Below are 17,131 nucleotides of genomic sequence, written 5' to 3'. Positions count from 1 at the left end.
AACTTGGATCGCAGCACTCTAGAAGATTTAAGACTGTTTGTTTCATGTCAACATTTTTGGGTGGCTGACCTCCAGTTGTGTTTCCTTTCAGAGGGGCCTGCTGGCAGAGCAGCGGGCGCAGTGGCAGAAGATTCTCCTGCAGGCCCTCAGGGAGAGCAAGATGATCCTGGCTGAAACCAACACCAAGAACTACAGGCCTAACCTCTATCCCTATCTGTGTCTGCTGGAGGATAGGGAGTATGTTGACATTATGATACAGGTAATACGAGGCAGCTCGCCCAACCCAACGCTCCACAAAATGTCAGAAGTCTAGGATGTAGCAAAGACTTCTTTGTGTTTGAAGGAAATATTTTCATTGATGATGGAATGTTTTACCAACAGTAAGATGACGAGTTGATTGGTTGAGTCACAGTTGTCTGTAGCAGTCTGTAAAAGGACAAATTAATGTAGCAGACGTTGAGTTTTGGCAGCAAAGCCCGACACAGCATGCTCTGGTCAGATGCATTAAACAGACAAATCATGTTGCTGAAAAGGCCATTATTACCTTTTTGTTTTAGTTATGGTTTTATATATTTTAAAGGTGACTGAACCAGAGTTTTTAAATGTTACACTTTAATACTCTTGAATTTATAATTTAACAAGACTTTTATTGTTCTGCTCTGAAGGTTTACCTGTGTTTGTGCCTCTGACCCTTTGAACTGTGCTCTGTTCATTTCCAGAGTGTTTCCAACATGCCTCCTAGTGGGGAATTGCTGAAAGTCTTGGCCAGAGATTTGGGAAACAGGGTCTACGCGAAGTATTGTGTGCAACAAAAGTACCGGAATGAGACTGTGGAAAAGCTGGGAACCATTTATGATGCTTACACAGGACTTCTGGCTAAAGATACCGAGGTAAAACTAACAATAGAAGTAGGGATGCATGTTTTCCAAATTGTGTTTAACCGGTTATTGAAGCCATTGAAAGATCGGTTATATTGGTGGGCAAAAGCATGTAAACAGAGAGCGACATGAATACTAAAGAAAGGGAAATTGTTTTTTGTTCTCATGTTTTTTAGTAGTAGTACATTTTATTTATATAGCACTTATAACAGACATAGAATCACAAAGTGCTTCACATAGATCAAAATAAAATAAAACAAAGTCATAAAATCATAAATAGATTAACATCATAAAATCAAAATGCTCTCAAAACAGAATTTGATTAACATCAGGAAAAATAAAGTAAATTATTTGTCATCACTCAACAGCATTTTTACCATCTCTTTGACCTTCTGAAGAGCAGTGGAATGCCTGCTTTCATCTCTTGTCAATTGTCAATTAATAAAATCTACAATGCATGGGCCAATTTGGTCAAACATCCTGATTAACAAGGTAGTGGGAATGAAATCAGCAGGGCATGAGGTTGGTTTCATGTGTTTCTGAATGAGGCAAACGTCCTGGAAATCTACAGGAGTAAAGACAGACCATGATTGAGAGGGAGGGGGTTGGATGGGGGGGGTAGGAAGTAGATGGGGGTGAAAAATTTGCCCTGATGTTTCTGATTTTATTCTCAAAGAATTCTAGAAAGTTTTTACAGTCAGACCTTGGGTAAACTGGCATAAGAGGGGCGTGAGGTGAAACAATCTGGTTTATGGTGTCAAACTGGACTTTAGAGTTATTTTTGTTTACAGCAATCAGCTGAGCAAAGTAAGTGGCCCTGGAAGTTTTCACCGTCTCATTCAGAGATGTTATCAGTTCTTTAAAGTACAGCTTGTGACTTTCTAATCTAGTTGACTTCCAGCGTCTCTCGGCTCTGCTGCATGTCCTTCTGAGACTAAATATTTTGATTAATCCAGGGACTTTTTCTCTTGCTAGAAAAAATAACCTGCTTAACAGCAGCTACTTTATCTAAGATATTGCAGCATTGTTTATCCAATGACTGGATAAACAAGCTTGGATCATCACCCTGAACTGAGCTGCTGTCAAATAATCTAGAAAATCCATCCACTGCTGACTGATTAATGAAACGTCTCTTTGATTTTAGGTTGTGAGGGACAGATTCAACATTAGATAGGACATTAAAGAAAATGCAGCTGTGGTCACTCACATGAACCTCTTCAACATGTAAATGATTGATTTTTAGTCCCAATGAGAAAACAAAATCTAGAGTGTGGCCCATTTTGTGTGTGGGGCCTGAAACGTGCTGCTCTAAGTTAAAAGACTCCATAATGGACATGAACTCCACTGCTGTGCTACACTTAGGATCATTAATGCGTAAGTTAAAATCCCCAAGGATTAAAACTTTTTCTAGTTTGATCATTGATGATAGAAAATCTGCTAATTCATAGAGAAAAGGGCCAGCTGGACCGGGAGGTCGGTAGATTAAAATACAGTGAAATACATTTTGTAACCCTGCTTTGATGACCTGACATTCAAAAGTTGTAAAAGGGCCATTTTTCACCAGATTACAGACATGTTTGTCCTTAAAGACCACAGCAAGACCTCCACCACGACGGGCAGTTTGGTGGACATATTTCATTGAAATGTACAAAATAGCCATCTTGCTGCCACGTCTCCGTAAGAAATAAATAGTCCAACTTTTCTCTGGTGAACAGATCATTTAAAATAAAGGATTTGTTTGAGATAAAGTGGGCATTTAATAGGGCCCATTGAACTGAATCCTGGAGAACATTTGCCTTCTTAACCTGTTGGAGAGGGATAGGTCGTAAACATCTGGCGTTCTGGGTTCTCCGGCCATGAATGCAGTTTATGTCTTTGCTGGTTGATAAATGAACTGGAATGGAGAAACTTTTGGGTTTGTCAGCAGAAGACAACATTTTGGGAATTGTGACATTTGGAAGACACACAGAAGACTGTTGCATCATGGGAGGACTGTAGGGAGGGATGTTATTTGAAGTGGAGGTTTGAGCAAAGGCCGAAGGAGGTGAAGATCTCTGGAATGTAAACCGTCATGTCTGTGGAAGGGAATCCACCATAGATGAGTGTCCATGGGACTGCACAGCATACCGGATGTTAGCGGTTAGCAGGCTTGAGCCATGCCGGTCAGGGTGAATACCTTCTCACCTGAAAAAGGAGAAACGGTTCCAAAACAGGTTAAAATTATTGATGAAGCCAAAACTGTGGGACCTGCAAGCAGACTGAAGCCAGGAGTGGAGAGAGAGCAGACGGCTAAAAGTCCATATCCATGAGAAACTGTGGGGATCGGGCCAGAGATGAAAGCAGGCATTCCAAGGTCAAAGAGATGGTTAAAATGCTGTTGAGTGATGACAAGACTCCCGGTGTGTAACATCGTTTGATCCCACATGAATGATCACTCTTTTAACTGAAGCTGGGATGGAGTACAGCAGACCAGGAGAGCAGGTGTGGTGGCTGATGGAAAACATCTTGTCATGACGTTAAAAAAGTGGACATTCCTGATTACTGAATCACCTACCAGCAAAGTGTTAGGTGAAAACAGTGGACGGGGTGTAGACAGCTCCTGAAATGTGTTCCCGTGGAGTAGTGGAGGATTCTGGGTTTGGGTTTGGGTTCCTGTGGTGTCGGGAAACTGGAGGGTTTGCCGTGGAAGAGCTCACCTCCTGAGCCAGGGCAGGAGGTCCAGCAGAGTGTCGACGCACAGCATCCTTTAGTATTTTGCGTCGGGTATCAGAGGCTGAGGTCTGGGGGGGGAGAGACTGCGGAGGTTTCTTCTTCCGGACTACAGGCTCCTGCTGGATGGGATCAGATGGTTGGGAGGGAAGGAGGCCTGGAGGAATCAGCTGGTTGTTCCTCAGCAAGTGGAGAGAAGCGGTTTGAAAGATTGAGGTCAGGTGGGAGTTGGGATCACGTACCACAACCTCTGACCAAGATGAAAATTGGTCAGGAGTAGAGCTGGAAGTCGGATTTTGTGGGCAGAGGGATCCCAAGCAATGGTGTCTTGGAGTAGAGAGTTTTGCGTGGATGTTTTATCTTCAAACTGACTGACAATGGTCTCAGACAGTCCAGGAAAACAAGATCTAAAACTAGCCAGCACCATTTCCTTCTTTTGCAGTTCAGCAGAGTCGTCGTATATCCTTTGCATTAGAAAGCATAAAGGCATCTTTGTGGGGCAGAAGCAACAGGAGGACAGACATTCAAGATAGCTTCAAGGTTGCTTACACTGTAGCTGAGCTAGCTCTGTCAGATCAGAAAGAATTTGTATACCCAATAAAGGTCCAAGAAGTCAAAGAATCCAAAAAATAAACAAAGGTCCAACAAAGTTCCAACAAAATCACAAAATCCAGAGATCAAGAACAGGAAAAAACAGGTTTTAAGAGGAATTGGAGCACAACAAGTAGGAGCTGAAGTAAACACGTCTGCCACGTCTCAAGGACCAATCATCATTTTGTGATGTTTAACTTGGCTTCATCTAGTTAAACCCCAGTTCAGTTATCAGAAGGAGCAGCGCACCTAGGTGAGGCAACAGTGAATTGCAGGGAGAGGAAAAGTGGTGACTGAGACTGTTTTTTATTGATTTATTTTTGCCAGTTTAGCCTTGTTTCCACTGGTTCAAGCCCAGTTCACTCGTGGGTAGATTTAGCACAGCTAGGTGGGGCTCATAGAGTTGTATTTGCAAAGTTAAGTGTTAACTAGCATACAAATGTTAGCCTATGTTTTCCCTGCTGCTGTTTATTGATGTAAACAAGTTGCTGACTTTGCCAGAATTCACCCCGCAGAATTTATAACATTATGTGATAAACAGCGTTTCACTTTACACTGGAGCTGATTAAAAAAGATAAACAAAAAAAAATGTCCAGATCCCTACCAGTAAAATAAAGTGCTTATTTTCGAACGACGGCAAAAGTTATGTTAAAATTTTGTGAAAAGACGTAAAAGACTGATGGTCAATGACCCGCACTCGTATAGCGCCTTTCTGAGTCAGAGGACTCCAAAACGTCTTACACATCTGGATAAGTACAGTCTCATATGGGCATATAGTTCATTCTTAGTCTATGTACACACCACCTTATTTTCAGCAAAAATCCAGTGCATTATGAAGCACATGTATGCATACCAAGCCTGTAGGTGGCAGTTGTTCCCCATATCGTTGGCGTCTTGTTGTAAAACATTCCTTGGACGTGGAATAATAGGTGGTGGGCAGTAACCATCCTTAATATCATCTTTTGCTTGTGATCTTCTACTTGAGCTTGTACAAACAAGTAAGTGAGTGTAAACAAAGGTTGCACATGTGATGGAAGAGCATTTAAGTCACAAGCAGTGACGTTGCTGAACCTCAAAACCCGGTCAGTTACACTCACAAGCAAATACCGACAACAGAAAATTTGCTTATTTCCATCTTGGTTGGGGATTTTGAATGGAGGGATGACGGGCCTAACCGTAGAAAAATATCTGTTTTTTGGGACATCTGGCGATCTTAGCTGTACACCTGTAGCTCATCCCACCAGGTAACATGGTGGTGGTCTTGTCATTATTTGGGCTCATTCAGACGTCTCATTTATTCTTCAGATTTCTTAAATAAAATATAAAAACGTGCTGTAAACATTGTTTTATATGTTTTTATTATTTCAACTAAACAAAAAGTTGTGTGTTCAGCCTTTGTTTGCTGATATCATCTCGAGGCCCGTTTGGCTGGCTGTGTTTCCTTAATGGGAGTGTACAGCCCTGTCCTGAGTGTTGTGATGGCTCAGCTTCACCTGGGGGCTATGCTTATGTGGTTGAGATTATAATGAGCAAGAGCTTGTTAAAATTTCAGCGAGACTAGAAGTTAGTTATGGTCCTTGTTATTATAGAGTATTTTATATGCAACCTTTGTAGTTGAAAGTATTCCAATGATGAGATAACGAGTTAGAAATGAGACTATACTGTTATGCAACTCATCGGAATAGTTTCCTACCTACCTGTGGTTTTCTGTACTTTTTCATGCATCCATTTTTAACGATTTCAGACAAACCCACCTGCAATTAAAGATTAGCTTCCTTACTGGAGACAATTAAAACGCTTTAGTTCAAATTTAATGAACAAACATTAACAACACGTTGAATGCTGTTGTGTTATTTGCTGCAGGAGTGCATCACCCTTCCCAGGGAGCAGTGGTGTAAACTGGAGGTGGAGCAGAGCTCGGGGCCGTCGCTGCAGGGAGGCGAAACGAGCTGGTCTCACATCCTAACTCTTCAGCTGGGCACCTACATGATGGATCTGATGGTGAAGAACCTCAAAATCAACAGCGACATCCTGAACCCGGAGCACAACAGGACGCTCATCCCCATCCTCTACCACATGTACACCTTCCGCAGCATCAAACAGGTACAGTTGAAGAGTGAGTTTCTGCACGTGCTCTGTGTGCGATTCCCACAGGGATTTCGCTCGAACACGTGAGTAGGTGAGCTGGAGCTGGTGTGGATTCTCACCTGCGTGGGAGAGTTGGGGCTTCGTGTCTAGGTTTTTTTGGTCTTTTCGTCTCTCTGCTAAAACTCTAACTCGCATAAAACTCAAATACCTTTTATAGCTGCTAACAGGATTAACGCTGACCATTAAAAAATACCCTTTCATCTTGAATTTAGGTGGGAAAATGTGCTCTTGAATTCCAGCAAATGGCATTCTCTCTGCAGTAATGGTAAAACATTAAAACGGAGAATATCTGCCCACTTTAATGATACTGTAATAGTTAAATGAATTTACACTCATCTTGATTTAGTAGTAATTATCCACAGTTAGTCTGATTGAGCGGGTGTACACACAAGCTTATCATTAAAAGGAAGGGGGGAGCCGTAAAGAAACAGGAACAAAATAAACTACCTAAAACACTCGACCTTCGCTTTGGTCACAAAGATTGTTCGGAAGCTCGTTACCTTGAACACTCGAGTGCCCTCTCCAGCGTGAACCTGCAAAGAGTGTGATTTATAAAAACCATTTCCCCCTTGGTGTGAATTTGTAACAGCTGAGTAAGATGAAAAGGTTGCAGCCTAATCCCCTTTTTTTAGTGTCCTCTTAATTGGCTCACTGATTTACTGCCGTGGGAGCCAGCAGAAGGGCGATGTGTTCGTGCTCGGAGAAAAAGACAGAAATGGAGACAGAATCGTGGATTGTTTGAACTCGATGTGCTTGAGTGGTGAGGCGAATTGCCGTCAGATTGACTTGTTTCATTTTCATATCCAGGCTCGTATTTTTCAACCTTTCCCTTTACCCTAACCCTGTGGTCGTTATCCCATCGGGGTGGGGGTCCTAATGATTGTACACGCAGCATGAAGGTTTGTCTCGTTGGAGCAATGCAGAGGTGTTTCTCTCTGGTTACCGTCAACATATCGTGATATTTATATGCAGTGCTTTTATTTTAAAAAAGGCAAAGCATTTGCCCACCACATTTTTTTACAAATCAGAAAATTTATGTCATGCCCTTATTAGAAATAAACCCAGTCATTTTGTATTTGTCATGACATCAGCAAGAATTTCATATTTTATTGTGTGGGTTTGTTGAGATAAACATTGGGTCGTGATGACGTTCCAGATAGCGGGAACAACAAAATTAAATATTACAAAAATGATAATTCAACTTCAAAAGAAAGGAAGAGACGTGAATAAATGTGCTCGGTGGTGGGGAGATCGATGTGTTCTTTGACGTGGTGATTCTGCAACACATTTCATTGAAATAAAAGAAATCCGATGACGTTTTGCAGGATTTAATAGTCGTGTAATACTTGCAGGGCTGTATGGTGGCGCTGCAGGTAGAAATGCCACCCTTAGCCAGAAAGTTTCAGATTCAAATCCCAGCTGCAGCTTTTCTGTGTAGAGTAAGCACGTTAGGAGAGTTAGGATTTTCCCCAGGTATTCCCGACCCCTCCCATAATCCGGAAATGTGTATGTTAGCTTAATTGGTGACTAAATTGTCCATAGGTGTGAGTGTATGACTGGTTGATTGTCCAGTGTGTCTCTGTCCAGGGTGTCCCCTGCCTCTCTCAGTGAGACACCAGCTCCCCACAACTCAGCTGAGAAATGACTGACTAATTTTTGCTGTTTGATGTTATTTAGCTCATATCTGGTGCATGTAATTACACTTAAAGGTTTCTTTCAAATTTTAAATGTTTTGTATCAGTCCGTTTTCTTAGTGGGTTGGAGATCTACCTACTATGGATTAAACACCCTTAAAGGTCTCCAGATTAACCTGTTTTGATGATTTAATCCCCCAGGTTGGCTTCATCAAACCCCACCCCATCCTGACTCAAATGCAACAGGAGGCTGTGGAGAACAAGCTCACCTTTGATTCCTACGTGATGCCGATGCTATGCCCTCCTGTGCCTTGGACTTCCTTCAAGTTTGGAGCGTATCTTCTCACACCGACTAAACTGATGCGCAGCACGGATGGAGCCACCCAGCATGACCTGCTGCTGGAGAAATGCCAGGACCTCCATGCAGTCTTTGACTCCTTGAACCAGTTAGGAAACTGTGCCTGGAAGATTAGTAAACCGGTTCTGGACACCATTATCTCGATCTTTAATGATCGTGGTTCTGAAAAGCTGGACATCCCTCCACCGCTGTCAGAAGCCCCTAAAATCCCCCACTTCAACCCTCAGGACCCCACTTACACATCCAGCGAGAAAGCCCTCATGAAAAAGGAGGCGATCAATGCCAGAAAGAAATATGGCGAGATGCACAGCCTGCGTACGGATGCTCTCTATAAACTCTCCATTGCTCATCACATGCGCGATGAGATCTTCTGGTTCCCTCACAACATGGACTTCAGGGGACGCACCTACCCATGTCCTCCTTACTTCAATCACCTTGGAAGTGATGTGACGCGGGCGATGCTCGTGTTTGCAGAGGGGAAGCCTCTCGGTCCAAAAGGCCTGGACTGGCTGAAGATCCACTTAGTCAACCTGACGGGGTTAAAGAAGAGGAGCTCACTGCAGGGACGTCTGGACTACGCCAACACTATAATGGAAGACATCCTGGACTCTGCAGACAACCCTTTGAATGTTAGTGAGTTTTTTGTAATCACATTTTATTTTTCCATGTTTGAATTTTGAATCGACTTTCATTTCTTTCTTGGATGATAAAATGTTTTCCTGATGACAAAGTCTATAAAGTAGTAAAATCTAAATGTTTCAAAGAAGACTTCATCATGTTTTCCACAAAGGGTCTCTAAGCAGGATGATGCGCTTGTTTCTTTTTTATTTTATTTTTTTTTAGGGTAAGAAGTGGTGGATGGAAGCAGACGAGCCATGGCAGGCGCTGGCCTGCTGCAAGGAGATAGCCAACGCAGTCAGATCACCTGATCCATCCCAGTTCATCTCTCATTTCCCTGTCCACCAGGTACTGGAAAACACTTTTATTTGCTTCACTCGCTAAAATGTACACACAGTTGAGTCATTTATCTGTAACGGTGCATGCACTAATAATTTGGGGGAAGCAAATTGAGCTCTTAGATGTTGTTCTTGTTATCAGGCTGAAAATGGCACAGAGGTTTCGGTACCCTTCTAAAAATAGAAAGTGCTGTTTGGTCGCTAACAGGCCCACACTCTCCCAGCCATCTGAGTCCATTTGATGCCATGTGGCCTGGTCCTGCAGCCAGCCTGATGTATCCATCCCTCAGGCGTGACATTTGAGCCTCTGCTCTTCCTTACCAAACATTACTCAGTCAGTGTAACTGTTGGAGACAGTTTGTTCTCGCAATATTGTCAGCTGTACTGATATCATCTTAGCAGAAATGCCATGATTAATGCCTTTTTAAGCTTTAAGTGAGTATTTTTAGCTGCACAGGTCATTCATATCATGTTTCCACCAGTAATTTGTGTTAATCAGAATCAGAATCAGAAAAGGTTTATTGCCATTGTTAGTGAACAAACGATTCACAAACTAGGAACTTGCTTCGGTACTAACGTGCTACATATAACATGAATAATATAATTAAAAAATAGAATAAAGTAGAATAAAATATAATAAACTAGCATAAAATTTTGCTATAAAAATGGCAGGTAAAGGTAATATGGCCGATAACGTGACGTTATGTCAAGTACCAAAGACGAGCATGGTTGTGTATTTATAATCTATTCACAAGTCTAACGGCAGATGGAAAGAAGCTGTTCTTATGGCGAGAGGTTCTGGTCCGGATGGACCGTAACCTCCTGCCCGAGGGAAGCGGCTCAAAAAGTCTGTGACCCGGGTGAGAAGGGTCAGCTGCTATCCGACCTGCACGCCCCCGAGTTCTGGAGACGTACAGGTCCTGGAGAGATGGAAGGCTGCAGCCAATCACCTTCTCAGCAGAGCAGAAAAATGTTTTTATGTTTTTAAATTTCCCAAATTTAAAAACATAACTGACATGTGGACAGCAGTAGCTCAGGAGGTAGAGCGGGTTGTCCAGAAATCGGAAGGTTGTTGGTTCGATCCATGCTTCCATAAGACAATGCTGCTGTTGTGTCCTTGGGCAAGACATTTGACCCGCCTTGCCTGCTGGTGGTTGTCGAATGGACCGGTGGCGCCTGTGCTCGTCAGGCCTCACCTCTGTCAGTGCGCTCCAGAGCAGCTGTGGCTACATCATAGCTCATCATCACCAGCGTGTGAATGTGAATGACTGTTTGTGTTGTGAAGCGCCATGGGGTGGTGGGGGTGGGGGGGTGGTGTAGAAGGTGCTATACAAATACAGTACATTTACCATATTTCATATTTGCATTGATGGGGGGGGTGATATTCAGGTTTAAAGGATTCTGTGCCTGTTCTGTCTTCTCCTCAGCGCTGCTTACATCTTTTATTTCCCTCGTCTCGTTTCCTCTCCTCTAGGATGGCTCCTGTAACGGTCTCCAGCACTATGCTGCCCTTGGCAGAGACACTATTGGTGCCACGTCAGTCAACCTGGTGCCCTGTGAAGTGCCCCAGGATGTGTACAGCGGAGTAGCACAGCAGGTGATCAGCACTGGGCCGTTTCTGTACTTTGTTCCCTTCTGTAACGCGCCTTTATGCAACAGAATGGTGGTAGGGTGCCTCTGCGAGGCGCGTTGCAGCTGCTCAGCTGTTAACATTCAGATGGCTCTCTGAGTTCCGTGAGTGACAGGCTGCACATTGAGAATATTTTCCACATCCGAGTTTCCTGTGCTTTGCATCACGGTGAAGAAAGAGTCTTATTTTTAACAGCTTAAAGTTTCTGCGCTCTTGCAAAGTTTGAAACTATTCAGCTTCCAGATACATTTAAGTTTGGTTCTCATTGTGACATTCAGAAATTTCTGAACAGGATTAAAGAAGAGCAACAACTCTTCAGAGAGCGTTTTCGCTGTCAGATTGCTGCGACGTTCTATCTCACCATGTTTTGTTTTTTCTCTGGACTCGGCAATTATCCTTAAATAATAGTGAAGATGATATCAGGCTTATGTAGTAAAGCATCAAGATAAATAAATCTTTTCTGCTCGTAGGAGTACGCTCAGAAACTCTGGGATCAAAGTGTGATACGTCCAAGTTCTCCACTTCTCAAATGTTAACTGTTGCTGCTTATTGTTTGTTTATTGACTGGGAAAATTGTTGAAATATTTTTGGGGATTCTTTTGACAATTCTTCTTCTACTTCAGAAAACTAGATACTAATTTGAATCAGGGATGTGTATTGTTGAAATTCTGGCGATACGATACATATCACGATACAGGGGAGACGATACGATATATCACGATATATTGCAATACATCCAGTCAGACGTTACAAGCAATTTTTTTTACTGAATTTATTGTAAGAATGCTCAATGAACAGTCCAAACTGATTCGTAACATGTTTAACATGAGGTATCTGACCCATGATGGAGGGATTTACATTTCAATGGTGGAAACAAAACCCGTTGCACACTGCTGCCAACTAGCGGGTGGCAATTGAATTGCACAAAACGAAAAGAAAATACACAAATGTTTGCATGTAAATGCTTTCAAAGATTAGATACATGGCTTTTGAATATTGATGTAATAAACGCAGGAAAAAATATCACGATATATTGCCATATCGATATTTCCAATACACAGTTTTTGAATATCGATATAATATTGCTGGAAAAAATATCACGATATATTGCCATATCAATATTTTCTTACATCCCTAATTTGAATGTATGGTGATTTAGTTAAAAATAGTCATTTTTTTTGTTTGTTTTTGCATTTTAATGATAGATGTTCAAAGGTAATTAACATAAAATTAATGATACATTCATCTTTTGCATATGATAGCAAATAACCTTAAACGTCGTCTTAAATCTATGCGTTTCAGGTGGAGGAGCTGAGAGCTAAAGATGCAAAGAAAGGCCTGAAGATCGCCCAGGTGCTGGAGGGCTTCATCAACAGGAAGGTGGTGAAGCAGACAGTGATGACTGTGGTGTACGGAGTCACTCGCTTTGGGGGACGCCTGCAGATACAGAAAAGGCTAAAGGAGACTGATGAATTCCCCCAGGTACAGTGGTGGTGGAAGTGGTGCTGAGCGAGGAGATTTTCTCTTATCCAGCTGAGAATTAGCTTCACTGGGAGCAGCATGAATAATGAAATGTTTAAATGTTAGTTTGTTTTTTAAGTTGCATGATAACATTGCAGGGATTGCGTTATGGAGGTTAAAGCAGCAGTTATGACTAGAAAAGATAAGAAGTATTTAAAATTTTAGTTTAGATTATGTTAAGTTTTAATTTAATCTGATTCACTCCTGAAGTTTTAAACAATGTGTTAAACGTCTCTGCAGGAGTTTGTAATGTCACAAGAATAAAAATCATGAAAAGTTCAGCAATCTTTTCATGATTTTAAAGCCACACATCCAAATGTGTTTCTTTTTCTTTCACTCTTCTGGTTTCCTACTTTTCCACCTCAGCTCCTTCGTTTTCTCATAATGTTTTAATATTTTTTCTGTTCTTTTTGGCCCAGATTTATTTAAACTTTGTTCATTTCACCATACTATACACCAGCAGGTGAGCTTTTAGGCTTTTCTAAAACCCTGGTTAGAAGAAAAAGTCCAGAAAAAAATGTTAAGTAATAACAATAATAAATGATCAAAAGAATGTAAAGAACGAAGAAAATAAAAATAAGAAAAGACAAACATTTGTTGTTATATTATTGAACACATTTTACATTATAATCGTAAAAATGTTTCCAAACATTTAGGTACTTTGAAAGTGTAATTTCATTTAAACATAAAGGAATTTAAATGAAGGCAATTGAACTTCTTTGGTTTCTTCGTTTTGCTTCTCATCGAAAGAGCTTTGTCCATTAATTATAAAGCTCCTCGGGTGAGAAGTGAAACGTCTTCAAGAAACCAAAGAAGTCCAGTTACCTTCATTCTAGCCCATTTTATTTTACCATGGCCTGGAAGACTGAGAACCGTCACCAGCTTTTATTTAAATGTGATGTGGAACCCTAAAGGAAAGATAACTTCTGGAGATGATGCCTGGTTGGAAGCCAAATGGGCTCATGGCAATTTCTCAGCCCTCCAGATACGTTAATGTCCATAAATGTGCACAATTACTGTAATTATGTATTTAAACTGAGTCATAATGAATTTTTTAGACTCATTTTGAGTTTCTAAGCTCACCCACCTCTAATGCTGATTTAGGAAGATAATAATGGAAGGGTTATGTTTGATATTTCCACCTGATTTTAACCATGAACCTTGTTTTTTAACTGAAACAGCCATCCTTTAGTTAAAAAATATAATCTCTAATAGCTGAATCGTATCTGTTTAAACACCAGAGCAGGAAACTTACAGCACAATGCATCTTAAAGCTGCAATAACAAATCTACAGAACAAGCTAGCTTTTGAATCCAAACACAGTCATGGAACACTCACTCCTTTTCTGTCAGCCATTGGCCATGTCCAGATAGTGCTAAACATCAGTCAGTGTTTTCTAGGTCCAAATGCCTTTTGTTTGTTGTCCGTGACCTCAAATGGTGTTTTTCTTTCTGGGACTCGTGTTGGTTTGTCCTAAAGTTGAAGTGGTAGCAGCAGGCTGTTTCTCCTTCTCAGATATTATTGAGCAGAGAACCTCTCACACCACTGGTGTTCTGGTGCAAAATACACAAGTGTGTTATGAGTGAAAGACTCAGGTAAATTCAGAAGTGTTGGATGGTCCGGTTGTTGGCTTTATGTCCGAGCCGTTTTGTTGGTGGTAGGGATGGGTACCTTTGACATTTGAATCGATCCGGTACTAATTCCCGGTACCTAGGAATCGATACCGGTATTTAACGGTACCAATTTTCGAAACTTTTGAGTGTTTAATATTTTAATTCTCTTTTATAATTAGATATATATTTTTCTCAATTTATAACCATATTTGATAAATATCTAGGGCTGTCGCGGTTGAGGAATTCCCCCTGCGGTGAGTCAGGGCAGCTCAATATTGCGGTATGCGATATTATTGCACCCCGTTTTTATTTATGTACTTAGCAAATTTGTTTGTTAATTACTAAACTCATGGCAATATTTCCTTTGAAACATTGTGCTTATACATTTAAAAAATGTTAGAAAAAATACATGGCCATTTTTGACACTTTATTAAATGCAGATCGAAGGGCAGTAACGGCATTCTCTGACTGAACTTAAAAACAACATTCAGGAGGTTTAACTTTGAAATGCAAATTTGGCTTCAACATCTAACAAAATGAGATGTCCCAGGCACTGTCATTTCACTTTCACACACAAGAATAACGCCGGGGACACACCGGCCGCGGAAGCGCCGAGAAGCGAATCGCTCACGAAATTCGTTCGCTGCTCGCCGCTCCTCAGTTCAGATCAGACGCTTAGAATAGCTTAACAAGGGCGCCGAATGAAGGCGGTCCCATTTTCGCGGCGCTTCCGCGGCCGGTGTGTCCCTGGCGTAACTGTGATTTATAACTCGGTCATGTCCTTGTTACGCGCAAGGAACACCAGCATGTTAACCTTATGCGGTTTGAGAGAGGATCTGAGAGGGGTGACAACATTTCCAGCTACACTAAAAACCCTCTCGGATGGTGCGCTTGTTGCGCAAATACACATGTACTTACATGCGACTTTGGAGAGCAATCTCTCGTGGTTGTTGCGCCACCATGTCAGAGGGTTTTCATTAGGGTCAATGGGTTCCTCCTGCAGGTAGCGAGTGAGCTCCAGCTCGGCTCTAACTCTCTTCGGAACAGTTGCAGAAGACGTCCTTGTCCGTGACTTCAGCAGGTCTCTAAGCGTTTTTTTCTTTGCCGCTGGTGGCAGCACTGCCTGCTCCAAGGTCTGGCTGGGCTGCAGCTGACGCACTAGCACCGCTCCCTCCATCTTCCATGTGTACTATCTCCTCGATCAGCGCGGACTTTTCCTCTCAGCATGCGCTGTCGCGAGATTTAATCAAGTGCGGTAATGGCGGTGGCACGTCATGCAGCGCGGTGGGTTTCTTAATATCGCGATATTTTCTTCTTGCGGTTACCGCGACAGCCCTATAAATATCACAATAAATAACATACAACTGTTTGTATTTTAACATTGTCCTTGTAGTTTTATAAGCTGATAATTAAACTGAAGCAAACATCTTTACTGTGAACTAAATTTACTGTGTATCTTCATTCCTTTTGCCGTCCTTTTTCAATTGATTTTTCCTACTGGGAAGTTAGAATTTCCGGGGAGAAAGCGAACGCACCATTAGATGATAACAATGGTGGCAATGGAAGCTAACATATCAAGCTACGTTATCTTAAACAGTTTATTTAACTGCTGGAGCAGATTAAAACAATGATGCCTCACACTTAGATCGTTGTCACTGGTTTCATCTTCACCCAATCGCCCGTCGCATTTAGTAAAGTGAAGCCAAACTTTAGAGCGCGTTCATGTTCTTCTAGTTGGAATTTCGGAGTTCCGAGGAGAAAGCGAACGCACCATTAGCGAAACGGAAGCTAAGATATCAAGCTAACGTTATCTTACATTTTATTTACCTACCGGAGCAGATTAAGATGAGGATGTCTCACTTAGATCGTTGTCGCTGGTTTCATCATCACCCAGTCACCCATCACATTTAGTGAAGTGGACCCAAGCTTTAGCGTGCGTTCTTTCTACCATGCTGCTCTGTTTACAACTGGCTCGCAGCGACCGACGACATAACGCTCTTGCGCATGCCCAGCTGTCTAGGCAAGTTCTCGTTGTGAAGGACGGGTACCGAAACGAGGCACCGCTTCAAATGAAGTGAATCGGTGCTCGGTCGGTACTGTGGAATCCGGTCGGTACCTTAAAAAGTACAGAATTTGGTACCCATCCCTAGTTGGTGGAACTTTTTAGACAAATGCGAGAGACCCACTTTATGTTTTATTTTTTTGTTTTTTTATGTTCACAATATGTTTGTAGCTATGCTATCTTAGAATGTTGTAAAGAGACATGAAAACATGTTTAAAGCTAGCTTGTTTGACAGATTTGCTGTTGTAGCATTAATATAGGCCCTGTTCAGCTTAGCTCAGTGGCCTAGTGGTAGAGTGTCCGCCCTGGGACTGGGAGATCGGAGTTCAAATCCTGGTTGGGTCATACCAAAGACTTTATAAAAATGGGACCTAATGCCTCCCTGCTTTACACTCGGCTTAAAGGTTGGATTGGGGAGTTAAACCACCAAATAGTTCCCGAGCGCAGCCGTGACTGCGGCTCACCGCACCCCACAGGGATGGGTCAGATGCGGAGGACAATTTTCACCACACAAGTGTGTGTGTGTGTGTGTGTGACAAATTTGGGACTTTAATCTTTAATCTTGATCTGTTACTAAAACATTTGTTACAGCATTTGGTGTGTATTTCATTATTACATCAGCATGATCCTGGCCTCTGTGTTTCTAAACCTCCAAACCCAGAAAATTGTTCTAAATGACTTCTGCCTAATGTTGCTAATAGTTGAATGAATAAATGGTTTATTCCAAGCCAGTATATCAAACAATGAAAAACAACAACAAAAATTATACTGTACACAGTTATGTTATAATTATTGCTACAGTTATTTACAGCAGATAATATATAATTATTACAATAATTGTAACATAATTGTGTACAGTATTGTTTTTGTTGGTTGTTTAATATACTGGCATGCAATAATTCATTCATTCGTTCATTCATTCATTAAAATGTTAACAACATTAGGCAGAAGACTTTTGCCTAATGTCGCTAATAGTTTAAACAGGGAATTGGATGGACTTGTAATTGTGACTGATTATAGGGTGATGAAGT

General features: G+C 41.6%; 1 protein-coding gene across 1 annotated transcript in view; it reads left to right on the top strand.

Annotated features, from left to right (window-relative positions):
* The window catches only part of polrmt (polymerase (RNA) mitochondrial (DNA directed)), an 83,707-nt gene that overhangs the window by 32,323 nt on the left and 34,253 nt on the right, over positions 1-17,131 (top strand). The window contains exons 7-13 of the mRNA XM_015971590.3: positions 92-259; positions 720-890; positions 6,042-6,281; positions 8,162-8,947; positions 9,162-9,284; positions 10,749-10,871; positions 12,207-12,386. Coding sequence (XP_015827076.3) covers positions 92-259; positions 720-890; positions 6,042-6,281; positions 8,162-8,947; positions 9,162-9,284; positions 10,749-10,871; positions 12,207-12,386 — 1,791 coding nt within the window. The remainder of the gene's footprint in view (positions 1-91; positions 260-719; positions 891-6,041; positions 6,282-8,161; positions 8,948-9,161; positions 9,285-10,748; positions 10,872-12,206; positions 12,387-17,131) is intronic.

Source organism: Nothobranchius furzeri, chromosome 8, assembly GCF_043380555.1.
Source record: "Nothobranchius furzeri strain GRZ-AD chromosome 8, NfurGRZ-RIMD1, whole genome shotgun sequence".
Classification (NCBI taxonomy): Eukaryota; Metazoa; Chordata; class Actinopteri; order Cyprinodontiformes; family Nothobranchiidae; genus Nothobranchius; species Nothobranchius furzeri.
Note: the sequence above shows the minus strand (reverse complement) of the source record. Positions and strands in the feature narration are given on the sequence as shown.